Raw genomic sequence first — 13,843 nt, 5'->3', positions numbered from 1 at the left:
AAACGCAATCTCTGAAATGTAAACTCTGAATTTACTTACCTTGGAACAGTCTGTATTCACGATTAAGATAAAGGATTAATAAGCTCAAAGTACGATTTTCACTAGTTAGGTACAGTTGAGTTATTTTAAAAACAAGCACAGATATTGCTCTAAATATTTTCTAAATACATTTATATTATTTTTCAAAGGATTATACGAGGCTAAAAAATGGGACAGTAACACTGTGAGTAGAACTTCGGTAATCGCCAATGAGACACAGAAGTTAAACTGGTATAGGGGAGCTTTTGATCAAAAGTGCGCTCTTTTCGGTTCTAGAATTGGTATATTTTTTTAAAGTGTTCATGACATTTTTAGTTGTTATTGTGTTCATTCCCAGCATTAGACTGTTAGCTTTAGATTTTTAAGTAGTTTTTATTAAGTTTATTTCTAAGACTGAGTTCATTAGGGCTATGTATGAGTTCTCTCATTTCAGCCTTGATATTCTAGAATATTCTAAATAAGACAAATGAAATGTTGATTAAATTTTTTTTGCTTTTGGACTTGGTGTTATTTTAGTGAAATCAATCCTGTTGTCGTTCCAGACTCTGAAATGTCAGTTCTAATTGGGCAGTGATTTTTGTGGAACCGATCACAGTGATTGATGTGATCTGAATGTAAATTTTATATCTGTAATTTGGCATCTATGACGCTGGCCAAATGGCGGCACATTTTTTTCTCTAATGCGTCCAGTTCTTACTCGAACTTGTTTTGACTACAGTTTATTGCTAATGTCTTTTTCATAAGCAAAAAATTTTACATTTTCAAAATTATTTTGAGACTTTTTCAATTGAATCAAGAATGTTATTATTCTATAATTTCTGTTACTTCATCATTGATTATTTTTATCAGTCGGGCTAGTTTAGCTTGAGATTATGTTAATTACTGTCAAGCTTGATATTTCGTCTTGCTAATTGCATCAAAAAGCCTTTTGAGAATTCCAGGTAACCACGTATAAAAGCCATACACCCCCTCCCCGCCATAAAGACATTATTTTCAGTTGTCTATGTTCGCAGGCTTTCGCTTTTTGTCGTGACCACAGATTTTTATGTCAATTTTTACTGGGATGTCTGCCTTAAGAGTGTTGAAGGTTCATAATTGCGCCCTTGACCTGAAACAAACGGATTGATTTTTTTTTCGCGGTTGAATCGGCATTTTTACTTTAACTGAATGTGTTCCAACTAGTCTAAGTAATAACTTTTTCAATGAGAGTTGACTTGATTGACTGGTTTCAGTAATTATGTTACCGTGATCCTCTTGAGCTAAACCTCTATTATTTACTAAACCAGATTTATCTTCTAGTAAATATTAATCTTTGGATGTTTTCAGTTTGTGCCCCCTCCCCTGCTTAGTGCGTGCATATTATTTGCACTCCCCATACGCACGTGCCACATTTATACATAATGATTTATATGTAATGGCACGTGCTCTATAACTGGGGTTCAGAGGGGGGGTGGGGGGGTACGAAGGAACCCTAATCTTTTTACAAAACCCGAATTTCGTTAATGCAATTTAGTTCATGTAATATTGCGTCACTGTGTTGAGAAAAGGTTAGTTTTAAAACCATGTTTTGCTCTTGAAAAACACCGAGTACATGTTTTTCATTTTAGCATCACTTTTAAATAATTAGATGTCTCGCCTGTTTAGATGGGCAAGCTGCTGCTAATCGGTGTCTTTCGATAATCCTCAAAAGCATTTTTGAAAAACTGGCCTTTAATTTAGGGGCTAGTCTCACCCAACTCCCTTCGGCGTGAAATACTTTTTATAGACACGTGAGCAAACTAGTCTGATGTTGAAGCTGTAAAAAGCAGAGAGCAAAAACAGACATCTTTGCTTCTTTTCTCTCTGTATCGATTCTTCCATTAATTTTGACGCAAAATGCGCCCTCTTGTTCAAAGAGTGTACCCAAGCCTGTGAACAAAAAGCCAACCAAATTGGCACTGCGGGCTAAATGGAAGAAAATTTGAAGAAAAATAGTACCCAAAGTATAGCAAAATGGGGTGGGGTGCTTGTGTTAAAATCACGCACACACACACCACACACACACGCACACACACACACACATACATGCATACGCATGCACACGCATAAACATACACAAGCCCAGACCTTTTTAATACTCGGGCACAGAATAACGCGTCAGCTTATTTACTCAATACGACCAGCGAGCGTCGCAGGCATGTATGTATATAAATGCAAAGTGACTTAATCCTATTTTATTCAGCGGCGTGACTACAATTACTAATTTACACCTTGGTAACAATGGCTTCTTGTAATAACTTCATCTGGTTATAACTTGAGCAGCTAGTGTCGTTTTGAATAGCTAAAGAGCTAGTATTTTTAGTAATGATTTTTGATGCCACCGCCTTTTCCATTTTTCTACATTTTATGTATTTTTTTTCTTTTTTCTCGTATACCAACGTAACCCATTTCTGACGTTATTTCTGACATGAGTTATTCGCGCTATCGTATAAAGCAGTTTGTTTTGCAATTTTTAAAAGCTGATTAGGGGATTTTTCTAAATTTGAATGTCATTTAATACATGCGTACTTTTTAGCCCGTTATTTTCCGCATTTAAAAACAACAAATATGCCCTGTTATGTAAAATTACCTGTTTCGGTCGAGAAGAGGAAATTATTAATGATTAAATATACTTGTCCGATTTGTTTTAACCTCATTTTGACCTATTAAGAACAGGTAGATAATTCACTACTTTTTCTCATATTGCTTTTCCAATTTTACTTTTTAGCTTTGTTTGACGTTCTTACTTATTTTTATCAAAGCTCTTCAATAAAAGCAATATTTTTGAGTAAACTTTGATAGCAGAAGTAAAAAAGAGAATTTCTGTCTTAGCTGGTGTAGACTTTGTAGCGCCTTCAGGCTTAGTTTTTGTCTTTTTTAATATTTAACCTGGAAAGGGTAAAGATTTTTTTCAAGTCCGTGTATGGAAATGTCTTGTTTTCACATATATCTTTAATGTTACCTGGGTTATTACGTGACTATTGTTGGTATTCTTGCGTTGACTTGATCGCTATTATTATTATTTTTATTATCGGGCTTATTATGAATACGACTTGAATTGCAAATTTGACGATTCTTTCAGTTATTTTCAAGCAAATTTGCTTCCAATTTTTTTGTTTACGTTTTTGGTCGAAACATTACTGCCAGATCATTGGTTACTACAATATTGTTAACCATATTGGTTAGTATTAAACATACAATTGAAATTGAAATCAAATTTTCAGAGAGTCCATTAATATGGAAGTATACATCATGAAGGCTTCTCTTAAAGTTTTAAATTGTGCAGTGAAGATTCATTCTCTGTGTAGTCTTAAAATGGACTGATAAACGCCGTTCTGTTATAATAAGAGAAGTAACATTTGATTAGACTAATGAAATAATTTAAACTTTTTCCACTTTAAATATGCTCGAAAACATCTAGGTTTTCCCTAACGAATTTGAGGAAAAGTAAAGCAAAATGGTGAAAGTATTAAATTATTTAAACTTTCTTATCGAATCATTTTAAAGGAGAGAAATAAAATCATATAATCATTACTCGTAGGTTTAATTGCCGAAAAGCTAAAGTTCACTGAAATTCTGATATCCTGGTACAGTTTTATTTCAACCCAAAAAGACAAATGTCAATAAGCTCTGCGTTTGTTTTGTATAAAAATTGAAAAAATTTTGATTGAATAAATTTTAAGAACTTTTCTCAAAAAATTTGTGATTTTATTATTAGCGTGTTAATGTGAAACCGCAATTACTCCGCATCGTTCATATATGAAAAATTAAGGAGAAAAAATACTCAAAAAATAAATTGATTTGATTTATGATTTTTAGGCTGAATTAACCGAACTCAGTCTAATCAAAATTTGTTTCGATAAGGACATTACATTTCGTCATGAGAAATTTTTTTTTAATTTTATTTTTTAAACATATCATTAATCAAAGCAATTTTGCGGACATCTGCATTTGAACTCACAGGATGTAAGATAATTGCTTTCATCAAAATTGCGTTGACACTAATTTGTTTTACCCATTTCTCAACTTTTAAAACGCTCTGCTACATAATTTCTCAAAATTAATGATCTTAATTTAAATAAATTAGAATATAAATTGTTTTGTTTATCTTGACTTAAATCAAACATTCAAACATTTTTTTAAACAAATATGTGATCAGTGGACAATTCTCGAATTACTTTTTGAGAGTGCAATATTAAGTTGCGTCCCTATGTGCCTGTGCTCCCAGAAGATAAAATGTCAAAGTAGAAAATTAATTAAATGGTACGTTTAAACTGTAATTTCAGTCGCTTTAAAAGAAAGAAAAGCAAAACTGTTTTTTGTTCTTTGATTCATTTCATCAATTTTTCTTCAACTAGATTCTTAAGCATTAGAAGTCGATGGGAGCTATGACAAAAAAGGGAATAGAGAGAGACTCACACAAGAGCAATTATGGGGTTTTGCATTATACTCAGGTTGCGAGTGATTAAAACTATCTTTTTTCGAATAAAAGTGCTGTTTTTTATCCCCTTTTGACAGCCGTCTAACTCAAAACAAACAGTCTTGAGAAATCTTTTTAATTTTATTTTTTAAACATATCATTAATCAAAGCAATTTTGCGGACATCTGCATTTGAACTCACAGGATGTAAGATAATTGCTTTCATCAAAATTGCGTTGACACTAATTTGTTTTAACCATTTCTCAACTTTTAAAAAGCTCTGCTACATAATTTCCCAAAATTGCTGATCTTATTTTAAATAAATTAGAATATAAAATGTTTTGTTTATCTTGACTTAAATCAAACATTCAAACATTTTTTTAAATAAATATGAGATCAGTGGACAATTCTCGAATTACTTTTTGAGAGTGCAATATTAAGTTGCGTCCCTATGTGCCTGTGCTCCCAGAAGATAAAATGTCAAAGTAGAAAATTATTTAAATGGTGCGTTTAAACTGTAATTTCAGTCGCTTTAAAAGAAAGAGAAGGAAAACTGTTTTTTGTTCTTTGATTCATTTCATCAATTTTTTTTCAACTATATTCTTAAGAATTAGAAGTTGATGGGAGCTATGACAAAAAAGGGAATAGAGAGAGACTCACACAAGAGCAATTATGGGGTTTTGCATTATACTCAGGTTGCGAGTGATTAAAACTAACTTTTTTCGAATAAAATTGCTGTTATTGTTATCCTTTTTTGACAGCCGTCTAACTCAAAATAGTTTTTATATTAAAATTGTATTATTTTTTTGTCGAAAAAACTGATAAATTTAGATTAAAGTAGAGGGAAGATTTTTGGTGCAAGAATCCTAAGTTTTCTGACAATTTTCATTTCTCATTTCATTTCTCTGACATTTTCATATAGACAGCAGTTCTTTACTTGCGTTTTTTAATTCATCATTTAAAATCGCTTTCAGCATTTTTTGTTTAAATTGTTTTTTGATCAATTTGAAGTTGTCCCAATGGTCTGTATTGTGTTAGTTCTGAAGTCTCGCAATGTCAAAACATTATTTTGCTGCAATAGACAATTGGACTTTGTTTATCGCAAATCGATTTAAGTTAACGGTTTGAACCGAAACAGTTAATCGAGCCTCCTCGTTGACCACATTCGTTAAAAGGAAACTAGACAGTGTTAGGCAAAATGAGATATCAAACTTTATTCTGAAGGACAGTTAATCAATAATTTTATTCGTAAGTTTTCCACAGTTCCTTGAATAGTTGAAAATTTAAAAAGTAAGCACAATGGTCTAGGAGTTCAAATCTAAGCAGTAAGACTCATTACTTGTGCGTTCTAAAGTAGGAAAAAAATTTTTCGATAGTTTACTAATTGTACACCTTCAGCATCTTCTACACCTTATGTTTTAGCAGAAACTTTTCAAAAAAATTTGTGATTTTAAGATTAGTGTGTTAATGTGAAACCGCATCTACTCCGCATCGTTCATCTATGAAAAATTACGGAGAAAAGAATACTCAAAAGCTCTTCTGAAATAAATTAATTTGATTTATGATTTTTAGGCTGAATTAACCGAACTCAGTCTAATCAAAAAATGTTTTCGATAAGGACATTACATTTCGTCACGAGAAATCTTCTTCATTTTATTTTTTAAACATATCATTAATCAATGCAATTTTGCGGACATCTGCATTCGAACTCACAGGATGTAAGATAATTCCTTTCATCAAAATTGCGTTGACACTAATTTGTTTTAACCATTTCTCATTTTTTTCAACATTGAAATCTAAAGAGTTTTTAATGTTTCTTGGAATATCTTGAGAGTGCAATTTTAAGTTGCGTTCCTATGTGCTTGTGCTCCCAGAAGATAAAATGTTAATGTAGAAAATTAATTATTTGTTACGTTTAAACTGTAATTTCAGTCGCTTAAAAAGAAAGAAAAGCAAAACTGTTTATTGTTCTTTGTTTCATTTCATCAATTTTTCTTCAACTAGATTCTTAAGCATTAGAAGTCGATGGGAGCTATGACAAAAAAGGGAATAGAGAGAGACTCACACAAGAGCATTTATGGAGTTTTGCATTATACTCAGGTTGCGAGTGATTAAAACTAACTTTTTTCGAATAAAATTGCTGTTATTCTTATCCCTTTTTGACAGCCGTCTAACTCAAAACAATCAGTTTTTATATTAAAATTGTATTATTTTTTTTCCGAAAAAACTGATAAATTTAGATTAAAGCAGAGGGAAGTTTTTTTGTGCAAGAATCGTAAGTTTTCTGACAATTTTCTTTTTTCATTTCATTTCTCTGACATTTTCATATAGACAGCAGTTTTTTACTTGCATTTTTCATTTCATCATTTTAAAATCGCTTTCCGCATTTTTTGTTTAAATTGTTTTTTGATCAATTTGAATTTGTCCGAATGGTCTGTATTGTGTTAGTTCTGAAGTCCCGCAATGTCAAAACATTATTTTGCTGCAATAGACAATTGGACTTTATTTATCGCAAATCGATTAAAGTTAACGGTTTGAACCGAAACACTTAGTCGAGCCTCCTCGTTGACCACATTCGTTAAAAGGAAACTAGACTGTGTTAGGCAAAATGAGATATCAAACTTTAATCTGAAGGACAGTTAATCAATAATTTTATTCGTAAGTTTCCCACAGTTCCTTGAATAGTTGAAAATTTGAAAAGTGAGCACAATGGTCTAGGAGTTCAAATCAAAGTAGTTAGACTCATTACTTGTGCGTTCTCGTTAGTACACCTTCAGCACCTTTTACACCTTATATTTTAGCAGAAACTGAGGGGAATAGTACATGATTTAAAAGCCCGAAAATAGTCACTTGTTATGCAGAAAAAATAACGATCAAAAACGAAACGTTCAAGCCGTTCAAAAATACATAAGGGCTTTGACTGTTCTTCGTTAAAAATACCAATAAAAACAATCATTTCTTTTTTTTGTCAAAATTTCTTCCGCAACTCGACTCGGGCGAGTTCCATTTCTACCACGATCGTTTTGGAAGTTATATTATGCAATGTAGTGCATACTAAATTGACAGGAGAAAAAGATGTTTGTAAAAAAATAGTGAAAATAGCCTGGAAACCATTACAAGACATGATATATTAGGTGTTACTAACGTCAGATTTTTACTTTACCTTAAGTTTCTCGATGAAGCTTAGCTTTTCCGGAACAATTAATTTGATAAACAAAGCTGATTAATTGCTATCGAACGAAGTTTGAGGCATTATAGTAAACGTGTCTGTCATTTTTTATGAAAAAAAATTTGCCTGACTGTTTTTGCGCTTTTGTTCTAGGACATTCTTCTCTCCCACCTGATTTCGCGCTTGACTTCTGTATTTTTCCGTGATCTGAATTGCTTTCATTCCGAAGAAAGTTTGTTGCTTACATTGAGGCAATTTTAGCTGTCAGACTGTTATCTTGAAGGTTGCGGGTCCGAGCGCCTCTGGGGTCGGGATTTTTGCAACCCTAAAAAACTTTTAGGAACATCCCCTCTAAATTAAATTGCCCCGCCTGTTGTTGAAGAGCAATTCGTCGGAAATTAGGCAGTTTATGGGGTTATGGGGTCTTTCCCATTATAGCCCCAGCTTAGTGGTCAGATAACATATCGCGGTAAATATATCATATTGGTGGGTGGGGGGGGGGGGTGGTACAATGGGAAAGACCCGGTTTATGTTTATAAAAAAGAATATCGTACTTATATTATACTATGCGATTTAGGTTTCACCTAGAGTTGTTGACTTGATTGGCAATCGAAGCAGAAGCAACGACAGCCGTGTAATTGTGACAACAGACACATCTTGGACTAAACTAAAAGAAGCAGCAGGAGTTGAGAAATGTTCTAAAAAAGAGCAAAATGAGACTGAACAGAAGCAGAATCAACAGCAGATTTCATTTCCTGGAGATGATAGGAGCAGGAGAGGGGAGGGGGAGAGCAGTGCTGATTGGATGAGTCATGCTGAAATGGACCAGCCTCCGCTCACTGCATCACTCAAAAACATTTTCAAAGTTAGTTTGCTTCCATCTCATTTTTTCCTCAGAAAAGATAGGTGGCGTACCACTGTACGGTTTTGACCCAAAAAGTTTTCATTCTGACTCGCCCATGGAGATTGTACCGATTCCGAAGCTCTTTTACAATGTCTGGGAATTTGAATATATTTTTTATTGTTTTCGGTTGCCTCTGTGAAAATGTTTTGTTTTGTTTTGAAAATTGGAAACTTGTTCCAATTATTAATACAACAATGCTCCTGCTGCATGAGCAGCTTAGTCAGTAACATTTTATAGCTGACCTTATTCTGAATTTTTGAAGGCCTGCCTGCTTCCACAATGTTTGAATCCCCCTTTTCGAATGAAAATGTTCTGAACCCGAGTCGGGGTTATATCGAAAAAATAATGTAACAATTGTGGTAAAGATCAGTGAAAAAAATTCACCGCACCTTTTACCGACGAATACAGTGATTTTTTTTGCTTTAAGATTTGAGGTTTTCTTAACCAATTTCAGCGCATTCAGCATGTTAATCTCACTGTTTTATTATCATTTTTACATTTTCTAAGCAATTTTCGCCGTTGAGACCTTGACCCGGGAAACAACGTTCAATGTAAAATAGTTTTCTCTGCAGTTTTTAATGTTCAGTTTTTAAAAAAAATTCTTCTCTGATATAAGGTAAATGGACAATATTATGAAAAGTGACAATATTATGAAAAGTGACAAAATTCATGCTGAAACCCTTGGTATTGTATTATATCATTAGGAATTGAGATACCTGCTTTCGAGACCAAAATTACGAGGAGTGCAATGAGTTCGGGGAAACAGTTTTATGCTGTTAGAGAAAAAATTAGGGAAGCGCTTTTATTAAAAACTTCCTTCTTCAAAATCTGCCCAACATTTACCATTCAATTTTTTACTTGTTTTTATAGCAGCTGATTGCACCCTTATTTTGTTTTGTTTGCGCGCATTGAGAGTGCGCCCATTCTCAATGCCGTTTATACTGTGCACACCTACCTCTGCCCCTCAGACTACCCAACCTCAGCTCCCTGCCCATCAACTAACCCCCCGCCCCAATCCCTACAACCAACACCCACCTACCCAACTGCTGAACTAATAAATGGTGCCTGCATCTCGTAAACATTTTTTGTAGTGTTAGTAGACAATTAACTTCCGGTTTTTAATTGATCTCGGCTTCTTTTTTCAGATACTGACTTTGGTTTTTGCACGTTGGCTTCTTTATTCTAAGTGTTGGCTTTAATAGCAGCTTGCTTCTTATTTTTAGTTTTAAAGGCTGTTGGTAAAATTCAAGGTGAAAAGATTGACTTATTTTTACCTTCCGATCACCTGCACCCCTTACTCCCTAACGCCCAAACCCCTTGCAGCCTAACCCTTGGACCTTCCCCCTCCAACACCCTCGCCACCCATCTGACCATAACCCCACATCGCGTACCTCACCCCCGATCCCCAACGGCCAACACTTCACACCAAGCTACCGGACCCACCTACCCCCGGCGCGCATGCCTTAACCCTCTCCTACCTCACACCCTTTAAACAAAAGAATGTGGCTGCAACTTTCAAAACACTTTTTATAGTTGTATTAGGAAATTAATGTTTCGTTATTTTTTTATTGTGTAATGGAATGTTGTCTACTAGTTTGACACCTCTCGGACATCCCCCACCACTTGCAACCTCTCTTCCGCTCAGTTTCTTTATCCAGCTCTCCCAACCCACCTCAAATCCGCCCCCCCCCCACACTCATGCCAAAAGTTGACACCCTCATGAGAGCCCCCACTCCACTCAAGTTTTCAAGTTTTGCTCGAACTTTTTTTTTTGTCGAAACTGTTACAATCAGTACCGATGGTCCAATGGGGCTACGTTTTTTGACCTTCTACAATATCACTCTGTACTTAGCTATCTATTGGTATATAAGCTATCATTAAGCAAAGTCAAAAACTCACAAAAGAACGAAAATAGCTGATTTTGGTTTTGGTCATCCTTTCTTTCTCCCTTTTTGATCTCAAATCCGTCTCAACTAATCCAAAACTATTCAAAAACTATAGAACGAAACAGGCTAAGCTGTGACACGAACAATTGGAATTCTATTTCAAGTCGGAATTTTCAATCAACTTTATGGTTTTATGAAGCGCATCCGTAGCAGCTTTACGTTGATTTGAAGTTGTTGTTCTTGGACTGCGGTTTCTGTTTTTCCAACTTCTGTTTATCGGCCTAGCAAGTGCTGCTTTTCTGACCAGAATGGATTTCTTTTTACATCTGTTATACTACTATTGTTTTATAGTCAAATTATTCAAAAGACAGGGAGTTTGGACCACTTTTAGTGGGGCGGGGGGATGTATTTGGCGATTTTTAGTTAGCAGTATCTTCAAGCGCCACTTTACTATTTTTATTCTGAAAATTTTTGTTAAATGAAAACACAATCCTGATTACTTTCATTTGGCTTTGGTAATTAATTCATTCATTCTGGTCAGCTTAATATCTGATAGAATCGTGGCAGGTTTTTCGGAGAGTTCTAGGGCCTCTTCTAGCTACTTTTGCATTTTCTCTCGACACATTAGTCAAGATGGCGCAGATAAAGATACTGAGTGAAATTAACAATAACGTGCCCGAAATTAGACATTTGACTCACGGTTGTCATTTGTGCATATGCGTAATGTGAAGTGTACGTCTAGTCTTTTCTGGTACCAGAATGCAAAAAAAACTTTAAAATAGCAAGAATTTCTCTATTTCAATTCGGCCAATTAATTACTTTGTGGCTGTCTTTTCTGCCACTGAGAAGTTTGCTATAATAAAAGTTTCATAGGTTTGCGTTGTTTTTTCTCACTGATAATCGAATGGATTTGGTCACTGTTCAATTGTTCAGCGGGGGACATTTTTATTGAGCCTTTTGTCAGTTTTTTAATTTTGCGACAAGAGGCATTGCCTCCCAGGTTTAGACCTCCACTTATGAACAACCATGACCCAAAATGACCCAAAAGGTGACCCTTGAAAAGATTTTACCTCAACTTTTACAGGTGCTTGACCATGTAATTGTAGTCAATACCCCCACCCCCAGAATTAATTCTTTTCATAAGTCGAGGTCTAAATCTGTGGCGTTTTCTCAGAAAGGTTGTTCTTTTTAACGCTCAGCAACTTAGAATCCTGAGTGAATGCTGTAGCTCGGCACTTGATGTTTACCCGGTTGGTCTCCGTTACCCATCTGATATCTAGTAACGTAACTTCAAATTCACTATTTTTCCTCCAATACAAAATTTATTAGTTATTGATAGCTATGAATTTGACGTTAAACACAATGATCAGAACTTTCCCTTGTACTTGTCATTCTGAATGACCGGTATTTTGAAACTTTCCGTGCAGTTGTAAATTTGTCTCGTATTTAACCTCGAATTCCTGGCTATCAAAAACTATTAATTTTTGCTCTGGAAAGAATGGTAAATACGAAGTTAAGTTACAAAATATTATGATGCGCAAAGAAGACCAGCAAAGATTTTATAGCGCGAATGAGATCTTTTACAGTAACACGAGTTGAGCAAATATACGGCTATTTGCAGACAATTTTGTACAAAATCCTCTGAATACGTCAAAGTTTTGCTGAATAAGTTGAATATTTAGTTCTAGGCGGTGAATGTTCTGGGAAGATTAATTTCAAAACTTGTCAACGCATTTCTTACAAAAATTCATCACATTTTCAAAGTTTCCACCACACCTTAGAAAAACTGTCAAATAGCGCTTAGCACACTTTGAAGGAAAATGACATGTAACGTTTTTCGGGCTAACTTAAAAATAGCAGACAGAACGAAAATAAAGATTTGAACTAGTCGGAACCCAAAGAATCACACGATATTAGGCAAAGGTCATTGCTCCGCCATCCGAGAAAACTGTCATAAAAGTTCAGACTCCAAAATTTAACATTTTCTATTTTTCATACTGTGATTTTCCATTTTTATAATTACTCTTGTTAAATTTTTTCCATTTTTGTTCACTTTTCTTGGCTGTGTAGAACTTGCTCGACGACAGCCAATTTGCAGCTGAAATATTTGGTCCGTCAATTTCAAATTGAGAGCAAAAGCTACTTTCGTAAGTAGAATCATTGACGTTTAACATAGAAAACGGATGTCTTTTTGGCGTCTAATTGTATACCCACCAGACCGTTCTTTTTTGCTATTTGTCTCTTTAAAATTTTCAACACCGTTTTTACGGTGAAATAATCAATTATACTTCACAGCTTTTAACTGCAGTTCATTAAATGGCGAAAATGGCACTCAGTTCTCAATGTCAAGTATTTGTTTTCCATGTTTGTCTTCCCTTTTTCAAGAGGGCCGTAAATTCATACGCTTTGACTTGAATGAGAAATCATTGATTTCGAAAATAAATTGTAAAATAAAATAGTTATTGAACATTTCTTCAGTTGAAGGAAAGGCGATAAAGAGCGCGCAATCATGCGGCGCTTTGAACTCAAAAGTTTAGTACTAAAAACTTGACTTACACTTGTTACAAAAAGAAGTGCTTACCATCAACATAAAAAGAACAACGTACCATACTAACATATCTAAACACAAAATTATTTTGGCTTGTATAGATAGTCCTTTCCTTTTAATGTCAGTCAGTTTAGTAATTTTTGCAGCTTTCTTTAGTTCTTTTGTAAGTTTACTTTCCTCGAAGATATACGAATTTGTCTAATTACCTTTTTCTTACTAATTAGGCGCCTATAATTAAAAACAATAGGGTTGCATGGAAAATTAGATAGACAGACAAATTTTTTACCATTATTTTGTTATTTTTGACAGTTGCAGTTTTCGGCAGTTATTATTTGGTAACTAAGAACTTACCCATCAGAAATGTTAGCATGGAAACTTATTTGAAATTGAGCCGAAAAACTTTGGTAAGTTAAGTAGTAATTTCGCTGTTTTTAAACCTAAAAGAGTGCATTTTATATGTTAAAGTATAGATCTGCTGGGAAGGCTAAAGCAAAAAGGGATATGAGATAAAGGCGCTCGGATCCGCGGCTGCACTCAAAGTTGCAAACGATTTCCAAACTTTCACTCAATTTAGTCAGACACATAGTTGATTCCTGGCGTTTGTAATTTCAACAAAGCAAAGAGAGTCGCGGTTTTGGTTGGCAAAGCAGAGTAAATTTTCCAAACCAGACTTCTGCTTCAGTGGAGGTCAACCGGTCGTCGTTTCACAAAATAGCTGTAGTTGCTTCTAGTCAAATGGTTTTATAATGGCAATGGGGAAACAATACTTAGTAATACTAGAAAAAGCTTTTGATAAAAAGAAACTGTCTGGCTTCGTGTAATCAAGAAGAATTGTTGCCAAAAACAATTAAAATGCTGTT

General features: G+C 34.5%; 1 protein-coding gene across 1 annotated transcript in view; it reads left to right on the top strand.

Annotated features, from left to right (window-relative positions):
- The window catches only part of LOC142345129 (uncharacterized), a 46,332-nt gene that overhangs the window by 22,189 nt on the left and 10,300 nt on the right, over window positions 1–13,843 (top strand). The window contains exon 3 of the mRNA XM_075397216.1: window positions 8,223–8,510. Within this exon, the coding sequence (XP_075253331.1) occupies window positions 8,223–8,510 (288 nt within the window). The remainder of the gene's footprint in view (window positions 1–8,222; window positions 8,511–13,843) is intronic.

This window comes from Convolutriloba macropyga, chromosome 8 (assembly GCF_964194025.1).
Source record: "Convolutriloba macropyga chromosome 8, txConMacr16.3, whole genome shotgun sequence".
Lineage (NCBI taxonomy): Eukaryota > Metazoa > Xenacoelomorpha > Acoela > Convolutidae > Convolutriloba > Convolutriloba macropyga.
This window is presented reverse-complemented; position numbering and strand designations above follow the sequence as displayed.